We start from the raw sequence: 24,125 nt of genomic DNA, 5'->3' as shown, positions 1-24,125 counted from the left end.
GACCACCCTTTTTCCCTCACCACCCCCCGTATTCGCCACTGTTGAGACCAGGTTTTCAGCACTTGCCAGAGCGGCTTGCGATGGACAGCTCTGTGAAGACGCACTAATCTCTCTCATGAATCAACGGCACGACCACTTGAATTAAATCTCTGCTGACAAGCGGTCTCAACACGGAGTAGAGAGAGAGAGAGAGCGAGGGAGAGAGAGAGAGAGAGAGAGAGAGAGAGAGAGACTTCTGTGGACTATCCCTCAGCCGACAACACACACAGAAACAGGGTTTTGAGCTATTGTCTCATCATTTGCTCTACATCTAGAATAGCCAAGATGGAAGAAGATATGGATGAGCGGCAGACTCAGAAAGGTAAGGAAAGATAAGTCTCTTTTATATTTAGATGGTTGGATTGAGATTCCATTTGAGTGAAATCCTCCCCTAATTTATTTGTCTGTGTCAGTGAAGTACTTATGCAGAAAGGATTGAGAAAATATTTGATTAATACTCTTGGTATAAAAGAGCATCTGTTTGAGTTGTTCCTTTGTCCATTGAGTGTCTGCTTGACTAAAGTGTGTGTGTGTGTGTGTGTGTGTTGTCTGCTGTCGAAACAGTCAGAGGGGTGTGAACTGCCTCTGTGAGCGTTGACTGTGAAAGCACAGGGAGGATTGTCTTTGTCCACGGGCGTCTCGGTAAGGCTCTCCCATGCCTGTCGAAATGGCTCAGGGGAACATTGAAGACGAGACCTCGAGCCAGTCCCCTTTCACTAATAAAACCATTGTATCCAGACTATATGCATGTCCAGCTATTGTATTAAAATCAAAGCGCTTTCATTCTTTCAGCAGAAAAAAAAGCTTCAGGATTTGACGCATGTGAAGATTCCTCTCTTGTGCATATGCATGCAGGGTATGTTGTTTGCTTTGAGCAAAGGGGTTGCCATTTATAATGCAAACCCACCCCTTCACCAGTGTTGAAGAAGTGTAGGCTTGAGTGGAAAATAGCAGTGCATAAATACATTGATGTTTACAAGCAGTTGGTTTGAATTAGCATTCTTCCATATTAATTCAAATGCTCACTGGATGAAGAAAAATGCTATCGTTCTCTCCGCTCTTAGGTGTATTTCTCTCCCTCCACTCCTCCTCCTCCTTCCTTCCTTCATTTTTACCCTCCTTCCCAGGTTCTGTGCATGTGAAAGGGCTTAATATTTCTGTTCTTCTTTTCTTCCCTCCTTCCTCTCCTTCCTGGAAACCAGTGCTTCACAGGCATGAGGGAGAGCTGAAACAGTTGCCATGGCACTGGCCAAGTCTGGTCATTATCCCCGCAGACACTCTGCTCTCTGTTCTGTTCCTGCAGATTACATTTTGGTATCCTGGACACACAGTTTACACAGTGCCTGTGTGCGTGTGTTTGTGTGCGTGTTTGTGTGCGTGTTTGTGTGCGTGTTTGAGTGTCATGGATGGTCGTTTACCTACACTCTTAGAAAAAAAGGTGCTATCTAGAACTTACAAGGGTTTTTCGGCTGTCCCCATTGGAGAACCCTTTGAAGAACCCTTGTTGGTTCCAGGTAGAACCCTGCTGCCGTTTTGGGTTCCATTTATAACCCTTTCCACAGAGGTTCCTACATGGAACACAAAATGGTTCTACCTGGAACCAAATAGGGTTTTACCTGGAACCAAAAATGGTTCTCCTATGGGGACAGCCGAAGAACCCTTTTGAGTGTATAAATAATTACATGTACTACAAAGTAATAGGTCTTTATTGTCTGGTAAGATGTTACCACTATTGGTGGCTGTAATATAATATTGGTTCAGGAATTCTGTTTTCACACTATGGTCCATGACTCTTTGAGACTAAGATGTCTCCAACCTGTGGGATGACTACCGGAAATTTCTTGATAGCAGTTTTGATTGAATACCCATCAGTCTCCATTACTTCGTGTGTACTCGCGCTCTCTGTGTGAATTCTACATCCTGGAAGTCTAATCTGTCACATCATACAGTTGGCCATCTACATCAATGCTCACCCAACTGAAAGAGACTAGCATGCAGACTGAACATGCATGTCTCTAGTACACCATTCCCATTCATTTGGGTGAAGGCCTCGTTAGTCTATCTATAATTACTTAGCCAAGCACTCATTACACTACTAGTGCTGCGGCCCCACTTGCCCAAAGGTGGCTAACTGGCACATCTCTTCTCCATCAAATTTGTAAAGTTATAAATAAAACATGGCGCTAAAGCAGCTTGGCTGAGTACTGCTCCACATTAACGCTCTTCTTGTTTATTGCTTCCTCTCTGAAACAACACACAGACTGATGAACTTCAGTTGCCAACTCCTATTGTTCTACAACGTGCTAAACCATAACAATGATCATAGGAGTTGGATACAGAACAATCAGGTCTGGGACCAGGCTACTGAAGTTCAGCTAGGGGCACATAGAAGTCTAGTGCTTGAAACAAGATGATTTTACCCTCCTGTTTCCAATTATGAAGTCTGAATGCATGAATAGTGAACAATGCCATGTAATAGGTTGGCCTACATGCTGCTATGCCTGCTACAGTATGTGCAGTGTGTCTTGCCCACTAGCAAATCATGGAATTTTGGTTCTCTGTTGATATTTGCCATTTAGTTCCTCCATGCAAACCTTAGCCCTAAAACCACCCCCTAAACAGAAAAGGCATCAACCTCAAACAAACATCAAATTGCCCCAAAATTGTCATGACATTTCAAGTATTGACACAAGGAAAATACATTTCACTATACAAAGCTAGAATAGCCATATTGAGGGGGACTTGGGTATGCTCTCACAGTATTACCCTCACAGTGAGGTAATGTGCTTTATGTTATTCATCTTTTAATAACAGTAATATATGCAGCCATAAATAAACCTATTATTTGGCAACCACCAAAACGACAATGAGTTATAACTATTTAATAATGATTCATAAACTACATATCATCTAATGTTGATCTATAAACTACTTATAAAACCACAACCCCTCATAAACAGCACTTCTTAATATTAATGTAAAGTATTACCAAGTTATAGATTACACCTTACTGTTATATTAAGGGTTCTAAGTCTCTTGTCGCTTGTCACTTGGTTGAGACAATTATTCACATGACCACTGTAAAGTCTACTGAGCTGAAAGGCTGGTTTAAGAGCACATGAAAGGGGAGATTTAACACCCTCCTGGGAGTTAGGACAATTAATGACTTGGGGCTTCCGCCGTTAGAGGGCCTCTCAAATGGCTTTATGATGTTTTTTTATGTTTTCTTAGATGACGAGTTCATTTCAGTTTTAATTTCCGTGGCGTTGTGGAGATTATGTAATAAAATGTAATAACTTGAAAACAAACTCCTGTATGGTAACACTGCTCCTGTAGCATTGTTTCTAGTCTGAACTGAAGTCCTTGATCTTTTAGCAGTCATGCCACCTAGCTTTTACCATGCATTATATATAAATCTGAGCAACTCTCAGGGAGAAGCAGCATCAAACAGTTATGCTTTTATCTAGTAGTTATTTTATAGTCTACTGTATGAGACCTACAGTGAGGGAAAAAAGTATTTGATCCCCTGCTGATTTTGTACGTTTGCCCACTGACAAAGACATGATCAGTCTATACTTTTAATGGTAGGTTTATTTGAACAGTGAGAGACAGAATAACAACAAGAAAATCCAGAAAAAATCATGTCAAAAATGTTATAAATTGACTTGCATTTTAATGAGGGAAATAAGTATTTGACCCCTCTGCAAAACATGACTTAGTACTTGGTGGCAAAACCCTTGTTGGCAATCACAGAGGTCAGACGTTTCTTGTAGTTGGCCAACAGGTTTGCACATATCTCAGGAGGGATTTTGTCCCACTCCTCTTTGCAGATCTTCTCCAAGTCATTAAGGTTTCGAGGCTGACGTTTGGCAACTCGAACCTTCAGCTCCCTCCACAGATTTTCTGTGGGATTATGGTCTGGAGACTGGCTAGGCCACTCCAGGACCTTAATGTGCTTCTTCTTAAGCCACTCCATTGTTGCCTTGGCCGTGTGTTTTGGGTCATTGTCATGCTGGAATACCCATCCACGACCCATTTTCAATGCCCTGGCTGAGGGAAGGAGGTTCTCACCCAAGATTTGACGGTACATGGCCCCGTCCATCCTCCCTTTGATGCGGTGAAGTTGTCCTGTCCCCTTAGCAGAAAAACACCCCCAAAGCATAATGTTTCCACCTCCATGTTTGACGGTGGGGATGGTGTTCTTGGGGTCATAGGTAGCATTCCTCCTACTCCAAACACGGCGATTTGAGTTGATGCCAAAGAGCTCGATTTTGGTCTCATCTGACCACAACACTTTCACCCAGTTCTCCTCTGAATCATTCAGATGTTCATTGGCAAACTTCAGACGGGCCTGTATATGTGCTTTCTTGAGCAGGGGGACCTTGCAGGCGCTGCAGGATTTCAGTCCTTCACGGCGTAGTGGGTTACCAATTGTTTTCTTGGTGACTATGGTCCCAGCTGCCTTGAGATCATTGACAAGATCCTCCCGTGTAGTTCTGGGCTGATTCCTCACCGTTCTCATGATCATTGCAACTCCACGAGGTGAGATCTTGCATGGAGCCCCAGGCCGAGGGAGATTGACAGTTATTTTGTGTTTATTCCATTTGCGATTAATCGCACCAACTGTTGTCACCTTCTCACCAAGCTGCTTGGCGATGGTCCATTACATATTTAAGAGGACAAGCAGATGTAAGTGCACTTTCTCTGGGCCATTCCTCCAGCAACTGTCACCTCCTATGTGGACATCCGTTATGTGTGGCCAGAGCTCTATAGGTCGTCTGTAGCCCTGTCCTGGCATTAGCGGCACCATGGACTAGCCAGGGGGCTACCATGGGAGAAGAGTAAAAATGTAATGCACCTACTGTACAGAACATGACACTGTATGATTTTCAGACACAAAATGACTGTACATGCAAATTAAAAACTGTATTTTATACCTCTCACTGCTGCTTTGTAAATCCTCAAAATAACAATAGACACCCCCAAATAGTTTGCATCACATTTAGTTTTACCGTTAACAAATGGTTACAAAATCTATTTCAGTTGTTATTTGACAGGTATTGATCATCTTACGTTTAATCTTCTGTTACTGTGTCTTGCTACTAATGGTACAGATCTATTTTGGCTGTGAAATGGAAGAGGCTAAGCTTTTTTAGCAACCAAAAGCAACCAATTTGTATTCACAATCCTCCCACAGCCTGATGTGTATAGCATTATGATAGTGTCCATGGTTTTGGCATCCAGGTAACATGACAATTTTTTTTTATTCTTTCTAGAAACTGATCAAATATAGGAAAATATTGTATTACAGGATCTCTATGGTCCATACGCCTTCCTCTTTCCTCCTCCTCAGACTGCAAATCTCAGATTATGACTCTCTTCAGCTGTTAGCCAAATGTAGCGCTTCATGCTACGTGCCAGAAGTCACCAACATCAACAGAGAGCAAACCCAATGCCCCAAAATTAAACGGCATAATTAAAACTCATTTGTTTTGTCAAAAACGTTAAATGAAATCATAATCTTCTGTCCAAGTAGCATGATATTGAGGAATACATTCCACTTCAAGCAGCATTTGTGATGACAGGTACTCACGTGACTGCTCCAGCTCTGAATGGAAAATTGAGTAAGGCCCACCTGTTAGGATTGCCTTGGCCAAGGCAGGGTATTAGTTATTCTGTTCAACCTGGCTGAGTTTTATTGTCAGTGTATGATAATGTGATCAGGAGTCAAGGCTCAAGAGAGGGAACATTCCAAGGCAAATTGGAATTCTTGGAATCAATCAGATTATTACTAAAAACATGAATTCAAGTAGGGAAGCCATAATACAGGTATTCCATTGCTGTCGTATATGTAATGTAATGTAATGAAATATGCAATCTGCAAGTGGGCGAGAAGGGGCAATACAACTCATTGACAAAATAAAAGCCTGGGGGGGGGGGGGGGGGTGAACGGTATAGGGAAAGCGAACGGCGAGACACGTACTCTTCCGACATTCACAGACTGAAACATCCCCATTGCTTAGTGTTGGCCTATTTTCCCCTACTCCGCCCCCCATGGACGTCTCCAGGCCACCAGATCTAATGAACTTCATCAAATGTGAACACACCCCAAGCAGAAACAAATTAGCTTTTTCTCTTTGAATCTATTTCCTTCTCTCTCTCCCTCTGTTCCCCCCCCCCCCCCCCCCCTTCATTTTATATTTAATGGCCCCCTAATTTGAAGGTGTCATACGAATAAAGTTCAACAACAAAGTACGGTCATCATGAGATAAATATAAAAGACTATGTCATTGTTGACCATTAGCCACCTTTGGAGGAATGCTTTACTAATGCCAATATGTAAAAACAACAGTTAATTTCACGTTTCTGTTATGCTTGTCTCCAAGAAAAACTGTAGCCTAGTCTCAGTTCTGTTTGCGCCATCATGACAGCTCCGTGTCATTTTAGTCATGATGACGCAAACAGACTGGAGCCCAGGTTAGAAAAACTGGTCTTGTTGTAAATACATTGCTAGAGAGAGTGAATGGTCCCTTTCATAACATATACCCACCTAAACTGACTCTGGGCCAGTTGATACCCAACAAGTTCCACAACACACTCAACCATATTCCACTGTGAACATGATCAATCAATCAATCAATTTTATTTTATATAGCCCTTCGTACATCAGCTAATATCTCGAAGTGCTGTACAGAAACCCAGCCTAAAACCCCAAACAGCTAGTAATGCAGGTGTAGAAGCACGGTGGCTAGGAAAAACTCCCTAGAAAGGCCAAAACCTAGGAAGAAACCTAGAGAGGAACCAGGCTATGAGGGGTGGCCAGTCCTCTTCTGGCTGTGCCGGGTGGAGGTTATAACAGAACCATGCCAAGATGTTCAAAAATGTTCATAAGTGACAAGCATGGTCAAATAATAATCAGGAATAAATCTCAGTTGGCTTTTCATAGCCGATCATTAAGAGTTGAAAACAGCAGGTCTGGGACAGGTAGGGGTTCCATAACCGCAGGCAGAACAGTTGAAACTGGAATAGCAGCAAGGCCAGGCGGACTGGGGACAGCAAGGAGTCACCACGGCCGGTAGTCCCGACGTATGGTCCTAGGGCTCAGGTCTCTCAGTTGGCTTTTCATAGCCGATCATTAAGAGTTGAAAACAGCAGGTCTGGGACAGGTAGGGGTTTCGTAACCGCAGGCAGAACAGTTGAAACTGGAATAGCAGCAAGGCCAGGCGGACTGGAGACAGCAAGGTGTCAGCATGCCCGGTAGTCCTGACGTATGGTCCTAGGGCTCAGGTTCTCAGAGAGAAAGAGAGAACGAGAGAATTAGAGAGAGCATACTTAAATTCACACAGGACACTGGATAAGACAGGAGAAGTACTCCAGGTATAACCAACTAACCCCAGCCCCCCGACACATAAACTACTGCAGCATAAATACTGGAGGCTGAGACAGGAGCGGTCCGGAGACACTGTGGCCCCATCCGAAGAAACCCCCGGACAGGGCCAAACAGGAAGGATATAACCCCACCCACTCTGCCAAAGCACAGCCCCCGCACCACTAGAGGGATATCCTCAACCACCAACTTACAATCCTGAGACAAGGCCGAGTATAGCCCACAGAGGTCTCCACCACAGCACAAACCAAGGGGGGGCGCCAACCCAGACAGGAAGATCACGTCAGTAACTCAACCCACTCAAGTGACGCACCCCTCCTAGGGACGGCATGAAAGAGCACCAGCAAGCCAGTGACTCAGCCCCTGTAACAGGGTTAGAGGCAGAGAACCCCAGTGGAGAGAGGGGAACCGGCCTGGCAGAGACAGCAAGGGCTGTTCGTTGCTCCAGAGCCTTTCCGTTCACCTTCACACTCCTGGGCCAGACTACACTCAATCATATGACCTACTGAAGAGATAAGTCTTCAGTAAAGACTTAAAGGTTGAGACCGAGTCTGCGTCTCTCACATGGGTAGGCAGACTGTTCCATAAAAATGGAGATCTATAGGAGAAAGCCCTGCCTCCCGCTGTTTGCTTAGAAATTCTAGGGACAATTAGGAGGCCTGCGTCTTGTGACCGTAGCGTACGTATTGGTATGTACGGCAGGACCAACTCGGAAAGATAGGTAGGAGCAAGCCCATGTAACGCTTTATAGGTTAACAGTAAAACCTTGAAATCAGCCCTTGCCTTAACAGGAAGCCAGTGTAGGGAAGCTAGCACTGGAGTAATATGATCAAATTTCTTGGTTCTAGTCAGGATTCTAGCAGCCGTATTTGGAACCCCAGTGGCAGCTCATTAAACAGGCATATTTCTCATCCCAGGTAATGTAACAGTAATGCAGCCGCCGTAAATAATGGATGGAAGTGGTTGGCGCTGTGCTGTTACTGTCCTGTTGGTGCTAAATTATGGATCAAGCATCAAGTGGCTCTTTCAATCAATTCACACTAGTTGTCATTTTCACTAGCCTAGCGTCAACACTCACACAGATTGAGTCAGGAATCTCAAGTTCAGTGTAAGTCTGTGAAAAGGCTGGTAATTAGACTGTTATGATGGGAGGAGTTGCTGTTGTTTCCAGTGGAGAATTGTTGAACTTGTTAGAAAACAAAAGTGCCATGCAAATGTCTGATTGTAACCAGATCTGGTTCTCAATGAATCCCTAAGACTTCATACATATAACATTAAATGCCAATATGGCCACCAGTACTACCGCCCAATGCCCTGGCAACGAAGAACCATGTGAGTTTTGAACAATTCTGATATTGTCAAATATTTCTATTTTTTCCCCATAGTTTTTATAATGATTCATGAAGTCCACAAATTTTTTTCAAAAAACACCAGTGGCTGTCGGTGCCATTTAAGATGAGGGAGGAATTAATTTAATGAGAATGGCCTTATTTCTATTACAGCATATTCGATGACTGTCATTCATATTCCATTCACCCAGCTCAATGTAACATCGATAGGTTTATGCTACCACATGATACTCAAATTTTCCCTATAACCATCATGAGGCCTATGAATCAACGTTTATAACGTAGGTGCACAGGGTTAACAGACAGTGACACATTCAATACCGCCTAGCACACTCTTGCCTGCATCTAGCTGATCTAGGGTATAATCATTAGTCCAACAGTTGCAAACGAGAGTTTTGATTGGACAAACTCAGGTATGTTTATCCACGTTTCGTTCTGTTTGCTTGTTTAAGAAACGTTTTTCAACAGAATCGGCGGAATGAATACACCTCTGATCACACGCAAACACAGTTAACTTTTATAGTAGCCACATTCAAACAGCATGATCACTTTGCTCGTTGCATAATTCCTTCTCGCATCTACGCGCTATCCTACTCTCACCTTTTCCCTTCGCTTGTGGATGTCAGTGCACAACACATCAGCTGTCTGTGACCAGGCAAAAATAACTTTCTAAGCCGAACCTTCATATCATAACCGCTAAACTCTACACACAGCCTACATCATTGGAACCATATTAGCTCATGTTATAGTCAATATAGCTAATAGAACCCGCTACAATCATGCAGTACAGTGTACAGTCAGCAAGCAGTTTAGTAGTTACACCGGCGGGCCCTGGTGGCAATTAATTAATAAAACCAAAAGCTTACCTTGACTTGGAAGAGTTCCAGCTAGCTAACCGGATGTTTGAGTAGGCTAAACTATCTAGTTGCATTTGCTAGCTGAGTAAGTGAAAGTGAAAAAAATACAAGGAAACATATCTCTCTCTCTCTCTCTCTCTCTCTCTCTCTCTCTCTCTCTCTCTCTCTCTCTCTCTCTCTCTCTCTCTCTCTCTCTCTCTCTCTCTCTCTCTCTCTCTCTCTCTCTCTCTTCTCTCTCTCTGGCTTCTCCTTCATTTTTTAAAATTAATTTGTTCAAAACTGTACAACTATTGTCTTTCTCTCTCTTTGAGTCAACTACTCACCACATTGTATGCACTGCAGCGTTAGCTAGCTGTAGCTTATGCTTTCAGTACTAGATTCATTCTCTGATCCTTTGATTGGGTGGACAACATGTCAGTTCATGCTGCAGGAGTTCTGATACGTTGGAGGACGTCCTCCAGAAGTTGTCATAATTACTGTGTAAGTCTATGGAAGGGGGTGAGAACCATGAGTCTCCTCGGTTTTGTATTGAAGTCAATGTACCCAGAGGAGGACGGAAACTAGGTGTCCTCCGACTACACCATGGCGCTATCCTACAGAGTGCTGTTGAGGCTACTGTAGACCATTATTTTTCTGAAATTCACTGAGGAGGATGGTCCTCCCCTTTCTCCTCTGAGGAGCCTCCACTGAAATGCGCATATATGGTTCTTCGTCCATAGGATTCTATTATATTTTGGGCACACAATCATCAACATTATTCATACAATGTATTGATTATTAACCCTGTAGACTCGATGTCTGCACCTTGAGTCATCTTGGGTATGAAGTCACAAGCTTGGCACACCTGTATTTGGGTAGTTTCTCCCATTCTTCTCTGCAAAGGGAAGCACAGACGCGAGCTGCCCAGTGACACGAGCCTACCAGACAAGCTAAATTACTTCTATGCTCGCTTCGAGGCAAGTAACACTGAAACATACCAGTTTCATTTAAGGACCAAAGGATTGACAGCCGTCCCATATAGATTCCAAAATAGTTGGGAAGAGATTTTTGACGTACCGATTCCATGGCATAGTGTTTATGAATTGATAGGCAAAACGACGTCGGATTCAAAACTTCGAATTTTTCAATTTCAATTATTATATAAAATTCTTGCTTCTAAACAGCTTCTACCCCCAAGCCATAAGACTCCTGAACATCTAATCAAATGGCTACCCAGACAATTTGCATTGCCCCCACCCCCTCTTTTACGCTGCTGCTACTCTGTGTTTATTATTTATTCATAGTAACTTTAATAACTCTACCTACATGTACATTTTACCTCAATTACCTCGACTAACCAGTGCCCCCGCACATTGACTCGGTACCGGTACCCCCTGTACATAGCATCGCTATTGTTATTTTTACTGCTGCTCTTTAATTATTTGTTACTTTTATTTCGTATTATTTTATATTGTATTTCTTTGTGTGATTTTTTTTGCTATTCTTTCTTAAAACTGCACTGTTGGTTAAGGGCTTGTAAGTAAGCATTTCACTGTAAGGTCTACACCGGTTGTATTCGGCGCATGTGACAAGTAATATTTATTTTATTTTATTTTATTTGAGATCCTCTCAAGCTCTGCAGGTTGGATGGGGAGCGTTGCTGCACAGCAATTTTCAGGTCTCTACAGAGATGTTCGATCAGGTTCAAGTCAGGGCTCTGGCTGGGCCACTCAAGGACATTCGGAGACTTGTCCTGAAGCCACTCCTGCGTTGTCTTGGCTGTGTGCTTAGGGTTGTTGTCCTGTTAGAAGGTGAACCTTCGCCCCAGTCTGAGGTCATGAGTGCTCTGAGCGCTCTGGAGCAGGTTTTCATCAAGGATCTCTCTGTACATTGGTCCGTTCTTTCCCTCGATCCTCACTAGTCTCCCAGTCCCTGCCGCTGAAAAATATCCCCACAGCGTGATGCTGCCATCACCGAAGGGATGGTATTGGCCAGGTGATGAGTGGTGCCTGGTTTCGTCCGGACGTGATGCTTGCTCCGTTTGGCTGAGCGGCCAGTGGTAGGAAGAGTGTTGGTGGTTCCAATCTTCTTCCATTTAAGAATGATGGAGGCCACTGTGTTCTTGGTGATCTTCAATGCTGCAGAAATATTTGGTACCCTTCCCCAGATCTGTGCCTCGACACAATCCTGTCTCGGAAATCTACGGACAATTCCTCATGGCTTGGTTTTAGCTCTGACATGCACTGTCAACTGTGGGACCTTATATAGACAGGTGTGTGCCTTTCCAAATCATGTCCAATCAATTGGATTTACCACAGGTGGACTCCAATCAAGTTGTAGAAACATCTCAAGGATGATCAATGGAAACAGGACGCACTTGAGCTCAATTTCGAGTCTCATAGCAAAGGATCTAAATGCTTACAGTACCAGTCAAAAGTTTGGACACATACTCATTCAAGGGTTTTTCTTTATTTTTTACTATTTTCTACATTGTAGAATAATAGTGAAGACATCAAAACTATGAAATAACACATGGAATCATGTAGTAAACAGAAATGTGTTAAACAAATCAAAATATATGTTATATTTGAGATTCTTCAAATAGCCACCCTTTGCCTTGATGACAGCTTTGCACACTCTTAGCATTCTCTCAACCAGCTTCACCTGGAATGCTTTTCCAACAGTCTTGAAGGAGTTCCCACATATGCTGAGCACTTGTTGGCTGCTTTTCCTTCACTCTGCGGTCCGACTCAATTGGGTTGAGGTCGGGGGATTGTGGAGGCCAGGTCATCTGATGCAGCACTCCATCACTCTCCTTCTTGGTAAAATAGCCCTTATACAGCCTGGAGGTTTGTTGGTTCATTGTCCTGTTGAAAAACAAATGGTAGTCCCACTAAGCCCAAACCAGATGGGATGGCATATCGCTGCAGAATGCTGTGGTAGCCATGCTGGTTAAGTGTGCCTTGAATTCTAAATAAATCACAGAGAGTGTCACCAGCAAAGCACCCCCACACCATAACACCTCCTCTTCCATGCTTCACGGTGGGAAATACACATGCGGAGATCATCCGTTCACCCACACCGCATCTCACAAAGACACGGCCGTTGGAACCAAAAAACTCCAGCCCAAAGGACAGATTTCCATTGCTTGTGTTTCTTGGCCCAAGCAAGTCTCTTCTTATTATTGGTGTCCTTTAGTAGTGGTTTCTTTGCATCAATTCGACCATGAAGGCCTGATTCACACAGTCCCCTCTGAACAGTTGATGTTGAGATGTGTCTGTTACTTGAACTCTGTGTAGCATTTATTTGGGCTGCAATTTCTGAGGCAGGTAACTCTAATGAACTTATCCTCTGCAGCAGAGGTAACTCTGGGTCTTCCCTTCCTGTGGCGGTCCTCATGAGAGCCAGTTTCATCATTGATGGTTTATTCGACTGCACTTGAGGAAGGAAGGCCATAAAAATTGTGAAAGACGGCAAGCGGTACAGGAGCGCCAAGTCTAGGTCAAAAAGGCTTCTCAACAGCTTCTACCCCCAAGCCATAAGACTCCTGAACATCTAGTCATGGCTACCCGGACTATTTGCACTGCACCCCCACCCCCACCCCCACCCCATCTTTTTACGCTGCTGCTACTCTGTTAATTATTTATGCATAGTCACTTTAACTCTACCCACATGTACGTATTACCTCAACTACCTCAACTAGCCGGTGCCCCCGCACATTGACTCTGCACCGGTACCCCCCTGTATATAGCCTCCCTACTGTTATTTTATTTGACTTCTGCTCTTTTTTTCTCAACACTTTTTTGTTGTTGTTGTTTTATTTTACTTTTTTATTAAGAAATAAATGCATTGTTGGTTAAGGGCTGTAAGTAAGCATTTCATGGTAATGTCTACACCTGTTGTATTCGGTGCATGTGGCAAATACAATTTTATTTTATTTTATTTGTGTCCAAACTTTTGACTGGTACTGTATGTAAATAATTTATTTCTGTTTTTTATTTTCTATACATTTCAAAAAACCTGTTTTCGCTTTGTCAGTATGGTGTGCAGATTGATGAGGAAAAAATTTAACTTTATCCATTTTAGAATAAGGCTGTCACATAACAAAATGTTCTGAATGCACTGTATATGGAAGTAGTTTAGTGCCAAAATTCCTGTTGATGTATTTTTGCTATGGGCTAATAGCAGTAAGGCCAAATTCAATGTTTCATAAAATATATTTTTATAGATATTTTTTGATACCTAAATGGAATTACCATCCTAAAGCAATTCCATATGTTCGCTTAGTAGAACCACCCCCCTATCTATTGCCTTACTGGCAATTGTTTTTATTCATATACTTCCATTTACCAGCCAATCATGAAGACCCCTCCATGGAGATCAAACTCTAACCAATCCAATTTGTATTTTCTATTTGTATTTATCCCCATTAGCTGCTGCCAAGGCAGACACTACTCTTCCAGGAAAATTATGCAGTTATATACAATTTAAAATATTACTTGACATTACATTTCATAACACTTTCACAACACATTAAATGTGTTCCCTCAGGCCACTACTCTACTACCACATATCTACAATACAAAATCCAGGTGTACTGTAAGGGTTGGTGTGAAGTGTGACCCAGGTGCAGTGCAGGATAGACAGTAGGCAGTAGGCAGAGATGTTGAAACAAGGATCTTTACTGGTGGTCCCAAAACCAGGATACAAAATAATGGACTTGTCACTAAAGGAGGAGCAAATTGGTCTCCAAAAACAGGCTGACAGCAAACATACGAAATGCTAACTATGACTGAAAACACAATGAAACAGGGAGAACACTTCTCAAGTACCTGTACATACGTCTCGCGATCAGACACTGATTAGTACTGTTTGGCATCGAGAACTCTTTATCCACGATATAGCGTGGTCTCCTGTAGCTCAGTTGGTAGAGCATGGCGCTTGCAACGCCAGGGTTGTGGGTTCGTTTCCCACGGGGGGCCAGTATGAAAATGTATGCACTCACTAACTGTAAGTCGCTCTGGATAAGAGCGTCTGCTAAATGACTAAAATGTGTAAAGCCATAACACATACGTTTTTCCATCAGCAGACTATGATCGATAATGTCAAAAGCCGCACTGAAGTCTAACAAAACAGCTCCCACAATCTTTCTATCATCAATTTCTCTGAGCCAATCATCAGTAATTTGTGTAAGTGCCATGCTTGTTGAATGTCCTTCCCTATAAGCGTGCTGAAAGTCTGTTGTCAATTTGTTTACAGTAAAATAGCATTGTATCTGGTCAAACACAATTTTCTCCAAAAGGTTACTAATGGTTGGTAACCGGCTGATTGGTCAGCTATTTGAGCCAGTAAAGGGGGATTTACTATTTTTGGGTAGCGCAATTACTTTTGCTTACATTTACATTTTAGTCATTTAGCAGATGCTCTTATCCAGAGCGACTTACAGTTAGTGAATTTTTTTTTTTTTTATACTGGCCCCCCGTGGGAATTGAACCCACAACCCTGGCGTTGCAAACGCCATGCTCTATCAACTGAGCTACATCCCTGCCGGCCATTCCCTCCCCTACCCTGGGCCAATTGTGCGCCGCCCATGAGTCTCCCGGTCGCGGCCGGCTGCGACAGAGCCTGGATTCGAACCAGGATCTCTAGTGGCACAGTTAGCACTGTGATGCAGTGCCTTAGACCACTGCGCCACTCAGCCCTCCAGGTCTGAGGACACACACTTTCCAGTAGGCTTAGATTGAACATATGGCAAATAGGAGTGGCAATATCGTTCGCTTATATCCTCAGTAATTTTCAATCCTAGTTTCAAGTTGTGGCTTGTCATTGTTGATAGACAACAATAATCTTTTCACAAAAACCCATAATCAATAAAAAACATAATTATTTTTCCAGCCTCTCCTTATTGCTCTGTGTTCACCTCGATCACACCCATATCCATCGCGGATGCCATGGCAACTCTATCCCATATAGCTTTAATCTTCATAGTCAGGTCCCAGGGATATTATATCAGTATAAGTTGTGCTTAGTGATCTATAGTTCACACCACCGCCTATTAACTCTGCCCAGTCATAAGCAACTGCAACTGCAGTGCATCATTATTTATTCCAATGGCATTCCTATACATCGTCAACACTATGTAAAACCTGTATAGTTTCAATGTTTTTTTTGTGTTTTTTTTTGTGGATAGATCAGCTTTAATATTGCAGATAGATTGTGGCTTCCATCAATGTAATTGTCTGCATAATTTCCAATCCCCCATATATATTGTTTAAATATATATATATTATTTTAAATATACATATTTCTAAATATATTTTCCTTATTTATTATTTCAATGTGTTGTGGCTTTGTAATAATAATTAGACACAACTTTCGTAATACACCTCAAATAAATGTGTCCTCCATTTAGCAGTCATACAGTATCTAAATAATGCATAAGTATGCCTAATAAAACCTTCATAACGAACATGACACGACTCATTAACATCAATGAGCAATTAAATCACATGCCCTCAACACAGCAGAGTGCTCTCTGTTACAGCTAGGCACACTTTTTGTCACCCATTCCCACGTGAAGGGACGAGAGCCCCGCAAATGGAAATATCATAGCTGGGAAACGATGGGAATCGGGCCTGATGACGTGACAACACTGGTGGTGGATTACATCTGGAGAATGGCTAGGATGAGGAAAATGTGAAATCATGTGAAAGCGTGTTGGAACACTTCACGTGTGATTGGATGATTTCACATGTATAGTTTCATGTTATGTTGCTTTATATGTTGTCACATATTATCACATTAACTTCACATAAGATCCCATGTGATCACGTGTTTTTGGAACACTTAACATGTGTTCACAGGCTGAAGCAGAGGTAGATATCTAGCCTACTTGCTATTCCAGTCACAGTCTGTGTAGAAACAGATGCAGAGCGTGGAGGAAGAGGGCTATTGCTATCGCATTGCAGCGTGACGGAAAATCGACACGAGGCGTGATAGAGGAGATGGCAGCTAAATGACTGCTTGGCTGCGATGAGGGAGATGTCATTGATTGGTATCTCTGAGAATTACAATAAAAGTAGATTTGGCTAGGTTTTTAAGACTTTTTCTTTTTGAATAGGAAACTTGAGCGGGGATTGAATGTGGATGAATGGGGAATAATTAATCAAGGGTTCTAATGGTGATGTAGAGGCACTGGAGGAAATTCTCCAGTTGTATGAGTGTGAAATTACATTTGTGCATTTCATTAGTGCTGCTCATTGATTTGGGGAGCATATTTCAGAGTGCACTGGGAGGAGAGGAAATACTATTTGACTCAATATCAGCTCATATCTGGCCATGAAAAAGAGTGAGGTTCACTAATGAAATTGGATTGGGACAAACCTGATGCATATTGCATTAGTCTGAAACAAAGTTAAGCATGTATGACATGCATTTGTAGAGTATGTTGGCATAGCAGCCGTTAGGATGAAGGATGAACTCACTGTCCAGACCACTCCCCTCAAACACATACACAAACACTAACATACAGTAACACTTCAATGGGATTGTGATGCTGTTCTAATATGGTCACCGCATTTTGTAGAAACACAACGATCCAGTCAAATTCACCCAGACATCCCGCCCACAGACACTTAGACTGAGGCAGTCTCACACACACTCATGCAACAGCATCATTTTAGTGGTTGTGGTGGTGATATAAAGGCCTTGTACTGACCACAGCTTAGTCTGATTGATTCCTCTCAAGATTTCTTCCAGCATTCTCAACCAGTGCTCTCTGTTGTCCAGAGATTTACTGTATATAGTGAACATTCCCTTCTGTCTTTCACGATGTCTGAATGTCTCTCTTCTCTCTGTGTGCTCAGGATGCCTGGAGTGCTGTATCAAATGCCTGGGCGGCATCCCGTACCCATCACTCATCGCTACAATCCTGCTGTACGCCGGGGTGGCGCTGTTCTGCGGCTGCGGGCACGAGGCCCTCTCCGGGACCATCACCATCCTGCAGAACTACTTTGAGGTGGTCAGAGGACCCGTGGATTCCCTTGATGTGTTCACCATGTGAGTAGGCTACACACGTAACACACCTATGACCTACACTGGAAACATTCAAGACACACTGTTGTGTATCACCTGAAAGCTCTCTGTACTTTAGAAGAACCTGCATTGCAGATAGGCTAGATAAGACCAACATTATATTCTGGTGAAAGCACACTGTCTCGATTTAAAATGGGTTTCAAATTAGTCACTTGTATATTTATTGTGTGAATACACGATTCAATATAACTACATGGTATCTATAGAACTTCATGATAAGTTTGACCAAACAGAGTTACAGAGGGTGTATAAAGGTGTTTTTAATGCAAAATAACAATGAAACAACAATGTCATAACTGTACATTACAGTTGTTTTCACACACTTTTCCCTTTTCCTTCCAGCATTGACATCATTAAATATGTAATCTATGGCATCGCCTCAGCGTTCTTTGTCTACGGCATTCTGCTGATGGTGGAGGGCTTCTTTACCAGCGGAGCCATTAAGGACCTGTATGGAGACTTCAAGATCACCACCTGTGGACGTTGTGTCAGTGCTTGGGTAAGGGGTAATTAATCACTGAATGATGAAGTTTACTGACCTTCAAGAGTATCTGGTAACGTTTTCTATGAACGACATGTGTGTAATGTGATGTCCCTAAGGGACAAAGTAGCTTTTAAAATGGTAGTGCCATCAATCACAATATTGTAGCTCAAATTTGACTATTCTGTGTAAAGGGCAGAATGTAGCCCTCTCTCTGAGTACCCCCATCCGTTCCACTTTCTATTCCAGTACTGGCACACCTGTTTCAAGTGGCCAATCATCAAGTCCAAGTGGAATTAAGTGTGCTAGTACTGGAATAGATCAAAAAGTGGAATGTGGGGTACTTGAGGAGAGGTTTGGGAAACACAGTTATAGATTCAGTCACAATAAATCCTGATGGGAAATACTAACACCTCCTAATGTTATTCCTAATTCACTTGACACGAGGTATAAAAATTGCAACCTGGAATCTAAAGAGTCTCCCCTATCTTATGTCTTAGTTCATCATGCTGACGTACATCTTCATGCTGACTTGGCTCGGGGTGACAGCGTTCACCTCCCTCCCCGTCTTCATCTACTTCAACATCTGGAACATTTGCCAAAACACCACCATCCCGGAGGGAGTCACTCTGTGCCTGGACCCGCGCCACTATGGTAAGGATTCATGATATACAGTAGTTGGGTTTACTGCTTCTCTCTGGGTAGTTTCAAACATATTACCCATGAATGTTGCATAGACATCTGTGGTATAGATATTCTGAGATAAATCAAAACTAATATGCAAATGTCAGAATGGCCTATTGAAATGTTCTCCTCTCTTTTCAGGTATTGTGCCAATTGAGGAGGGGAAGACTGTATGCACTGGATCTGACAAGTTTTACAAAATGTGTGAATCAAATGAGGTAGGTGATAAAAATCACTTAACATATATTTAATAAATGATGTGATACTTGGTTTCAAAATTTCAAAGTTCAAAAGCTTTTGCAAAATGAACATTTACATGTAACATCAATGAATGTTTTGAGCAATGCAGATAGGTCTTTTACATGTTCACTGTGGTTTTCATGGGGAAGCCTGACTAACGTTTTCCTTTCCTTTGTCTTTGATAAAGCTGGACATGACATTCCACCTGTTTGTTTGTTCACTGGCTGGTGCTGGAGCAGCTGTCATTGCTATGGTAAGACACAAAAACAGATTACTTTTCTATCTCTGTTGATATAGCTGATGGTACAGCTTTGATTTATATCCATTTGGGGGGCAATATCACATCTAATGGACCATGCAATCTTTATATGAACGGCTGAGATCTGTACAGATCACTGTATAGATTATATCTCATGTTCCTCATATGAGAAAATAGGAATCAGACATGTCAGTGATTTTCCCCTGCACTAGTTTTTATTTAACTAGTCCATACGCAAAAAAATTGTTCTGATTTGACATGGCCATTTTGAAAATGACAGTAATAGGTCAAATACAAGTTGTAATGGGGTAAACCAAATGTTGTGTTTTAATGGGCTCGGTTGATTTCTGTAGCTGAAATCTGTTTTGCTGTAGGCCTATGGGAATGGATGGGGAGGCAGTATTTTTAGTGATCCAATTTACATTTCAGTCATTTAGCAGACGCTCTTATCCAGAGCGACTTACAATTAGTGAGTGCATACATTTTTCATACTGGCCCCCGTGGGAAACAAACCCAGAACCCTTGCGTTGCAAGTGCCATGCTCTACGAACTGAGCTACAGGAGGCAGTATTTGGCGCAGTGGTGAGACAAGGTTTTTCTTTGGCCCAGAGATGCTAGGCATGTCACAGCGTTGTCATGGAAACTGGGAGAAGAAAGGCCCGGAGCTTGTTGAAAACATCTCTCAGTAATTTGTGAGGAGCCATTTTCTAAGAAAGAGAATGTGGTCATCGTTAGTCAAAGATGATTGTGCAAATTGCAGTGAGACATTGCCTCCCATTTTAACAAAACAAATGGCTAGGAAACAGACGCCCACCAACAGAAGCGTGGCAGTAAAAAAAGGATACTACAATGTTAAAAAAGAATCAAAGCAAGTCTGATTTCTCTCTCATGATGAACTGAAAAGGTGTTGATGCATTGAACAATGCATGGTCCTTCCATTTTAGCTGATTATTTAACTGATTACTAAAACAAATGACTAATGATCAAAATCAAATACGACATGAGATGTTAAACAGAATGGATGCAGTCTTTTCACGATTCCAAGTCCTCACAGCTGAGACCGCAGCTTTTGTTGGAATCCTTAAGAACCAGTAAATTGGTCTTTGTGTAGATTTAAATCCATTAGCTTCTTATATTGACCATGATTCAGTGTGAAAGTTGTGGCAAAGTAACAACCACAGTAATTTAAGCAAAATACATTCACAATGGCAATGTGTCTCCATGAACCTTTGCTGCCATGGAAACCCTGGGTACTGCTGACTTCTTCTATTGTACTGCCACCTGCTGGCATGTCAGTGAAACACACCATTGTGAATTGAAAATTAAAGATTTCAGAATTTGAGACATTGTTTTTCACCTCTAGTATACTTAATTTAACTCATTTTCCAGCTTGAATTAAGGCTGTGGGCCACAATAATAGCACTTTATATTTCTGCAGATGATGTCATGATGTGAAAATCCATAGAGATCCTATTAAATTACTAATATTCTAATTCCTCATTCTATGTTCTCCATTAAGACGGTATCATGAAATCTGTAGTGATAATACAATATATAAATATGGTACACTTTCTTCAATTTCTTGACAGGCATTAATCTTTCCCTAATGGATGTCAGTGGAAAAGTGAAAGACCAATCATTTGCGGCTTTTGATTTTTCTCCCTGACTGAACTTGTGGGTGACTCATCTCTGTTTCAGATCCACTACCTGATGGTGCTGTCGGCCAACTGGGCCTACGTGAAGGACGCGTGCAGGATGCAAAAGTACGAGGACACCAAGTCCAAGGAGGAGCAGGAGCTCCACGACATCCACTCCACCCGCTCCAAGGAGCGTCTCAACGCCTACACCTAAGGCCAGCGTGAGGCCTGGCCCTGTCCCCCTGCCCCCCTGCCCCTCCATCTCCACCATCCCCTTTAAAGAGGGGGGTGGGTGGCGCCTGGGGTCCTCGCCGCCGCTGATGTCACTGGTGCGTCATATGACAAAGTGGTCCGGGGTACCCTCACACAACCCCCCCAAACAGCATTTCAGATGATGAGCCCTATTACCTCTCTCATGGACTGTATTATGATGATGATGATGATGATGATGATGATGATGATGATTCCTGTATTATTATGGCTTTTATAGTAGTTGGTAGTTCAGTACTTAGTAGAATTGGAAGTAGCTAGCAGAAGTATTTTTCATATACTTTTTTACTTTGGAGAATTTATTTGGATTTGTATGAGTTTGTAGTTTTATTAAGTGTCACATATCCCCCTGTATTATTTATTTATCTTCTGTTTTGAGGCGGTCAGTTGGGGCTTAAAGGGTTTCAAGCACATTTATCATGTTTGTGTGTCTATATAGATCTCATTTTGAAGCACTACGTACATGGATGGGTGATCGGTGTTGAAGACTAAAATATTTTTGTCTGTTCCACATTGGTTCAATGTAATTTCATTGAAATGACGTGGAAACAACGTTGATTTAACCAATGTGTGCCCAGCGGGAAGCCTGTTAAACAGGAAACACTTAATTCATTATCAAAGAAGAAATTAGTTGCCAATATGATAAACAATGGATTATTTTATTACAATATGAGGCATCTTGCCAATTTAAAGCTATGTATCTAAGGACTGTGAATGATTCCATCGTCTTTAATCATATGCCAGACAAGCACATGAAAACATGTTCTCATACCCCCATTCTTATTTCATAAAGTTGAACTTTATAAATACAAGTATGAAAAAAGTTTTTGCAGATTTCTGCACTGCATATATTGAGATATAAATGCATACTTTGGTCCTATATGTTAAGCACTTCAAATTCAGGACAATTCATAAGAGAATAAAAATAAGTTACTGTGGTTTAATTCACTATTAATCGCTAAGTCTTACAAAAATATTGACGCAAAAAAATGGGTTTTCATGTAAAATTGCACTTTTTGGTGGATTTATCAGACTTAAGAAAAGTGTGTGTCACAGTAAGTTATTTTGTTTATGACAGTAAAAGTCGGATTGTCTTGCTTACACATCAATATGCCATAGGACTCCGAAGGTGGCCTACCATTTCATTGCCTGGCAATATTTGTTTTGTCAGTATTTCTAAGAGCTAGTTTTGTGCACTTATTTGACCATTTCTGTGCTCTCTCTAGGTGTAAGCTCATTTGTGTTCAACTCAGAGTTGGATAACTGTACTGTTAGGTAAAGACTGTGAATGTAGATGTTTTTCGTGGCATGGACACTTTTTTTAACACTTTGGCTGTCAACCTTTTGTTTATATGTGCAGTACTAAACCCCCCACGGTAACAGCATTATGCTACTGATATTAGACGCTAGTGTTTGAGTTGTGTCTGTTTAGTTTGTGATGAGTTTTCAACCATGTCTTGAACTGATTCTTGTACCAACTTTGCTTCTGACCTGACAATGCTTTCAGCTTTCTCCTCGTACTAGTCATTTGTACTTTCACAAAGAATGCTTACTTACATAGTAACATTCTCTTAATTGAATCTGTTTTATACATACATGTGCCAACAGCTTGAAGTGGCTTTCTGACCTGTAGGATCAAAATTTGCTTGCATAAATAAACATCACTTTATTCCCTGTGAAACACTCTGCAGTGTTCTTATTGCTATAACTGTTCCTTTAAGTATTGTAATTTCCAATGACCAATTAGATTGGGGTAAGAGTTAGGGTTACTGCAGTAAGTACAGTATAACATTGAGTAATTACAAACAGAAAATAGTGTGTACAGGTTACTGCCAAAATAAAGGAAACACTTGAGTAAATGAGGGATACAAAGTATATTGAAAGCACGGCTTCCAACATGTGTGGTTCCTGAGGTAATTAAACAATTTACATCCCATCATGCTTAGGGTCATGTATAAAATGTCCAGTTGCCCATTATTTTGTCTACCATGGCTAGAAGAAGAGATCTCTGTGACTTTGAAATAGGGGGCTCATAGACGCATAGCAGCGCCTGAGACAGTGTTTTCCACCACCATCAACAAAACACAAAATGATGGAATTTCTCGTTGAAGAATGGTGTCGCATCCCTCCAATAGAGTTCCAGACACTTGTAGAATCTGGTGGACCAACGGCCTAAAAAAAGACACTTTATGTTGGTGATTCCTTTATTTTGGCAGTTACCTGTATATATATATATATATGTATATGTACTGTATGTATGTATGTATTGCCCTCACAGGCAAAATGACTCCAGTATATCTATTCTCAACCAACTGCCATTCTAACAATAGACGGCCCTCTTTCTCTCAGTCAGGACCAAGCTAAGACCAGCAGCAGTCTGTTTCTGACCCACTCAAGTGTAAATATAAAAAAATCACTTATAATGAATAACACTTATTTTTTTATGAGTATAATGGTTAATTATTCTAGTGTTCTCCATACAATAAATATGTGTGAAGTAACCATTTCTACACAGTGGATGTCAATATAACACCTCTTAGATTACAGGTGGAGCTCATTCAAGACAAATGATCTTATGTTAAATATACATATATATATACAGCACCAGTCAAAAGTCTGGACACACCTACTCATTCAAGGGTTTTTCTTTGACAATTTTCTGCATTGTAGAATAATAGTGAAGACATCAAAACTATGAAATAACACATGGAATAATGTAGTAACCAAAAAAGTGTTAAACAAAACAAAAAAGTGTTGACTGGGGTAATGAAGGCTGTGGGTGTGTGTTAGGTGGGGTCAGGGGGGTAGACTGGGGTTATGAAGGCTCTGGGTGTGTGCTGGGGAGGGGG

At 41.8% G+C, this 24,125-nt stretch overlaps 1 protein-coding gene across 1 annotated transcript; it reads left to right on the top strand.

Annotated features, from left to right (window-relative positions):
- Positions 1-67: 67 nt before the first annotated feature.
- LOC311107542 (proteolipid protein DM beta-like) lies at positions 68-22,954 on the top strand. The gene is made up of 7 exons (XM_084150049.1): positions 68-361; positions 17,477-17,669; positions 18,048-18,204; positions 18,687-18,840; positions 19,012-19,088; positions 19,298-19,363; positions 21,068-22,954. The coding sequence occupies exons 1-7, from the start codon at positions 325-327 to the stop codon at positions 21,218-21,220; spliced, it is 837 nt and encodes a 278-aa protein (XP_084006175.1). The 5' UTR covers positions 68-324; the 3' UTR covers positions 21,221-22,954.
- Positions 22,955-24,125: the final 1,171 nt, after the last annotated feature.

This window comes from Coregonus lavaretus, assembly GCF_964263955.1.
Source record: "Coregonus lavaretus genome assembly, chromosome: 32".
Lineage (NCBI taxonomy): Eukaryota > Metazoa > Chordata > Actinopteri > Salmoniformes > Salmonidae > Coregonus > Coregonus lavaretus.
The sequence above is the reverse complement of the archived record's forward strand: the minus strand, read 5'-3'. Positions and strand labels throughout refer to the sequence as shown.

Coding starts and splice junctions, on each gene's coding strand:
- LOC311107542 (XM_084150049.1), top strand. CDS start 325: ATGGAAGAAGATATGGATGAGCGGCAGACTCAGAAAG. Junction 362..17,476: donor TGAGCGGCAGACTCAGAAAG/GTAAGGAAAGAT, acceptor CTGTGTGCTCAG/GATGCCTGGAGTGCTGTATC. Junction 19,089..19,297: donor AAATGTGTGAATCAAATGAG/GTAGGTGATAAA, acceptor TCTTTGATAAAG/CTGGACATGACATTCCACCT.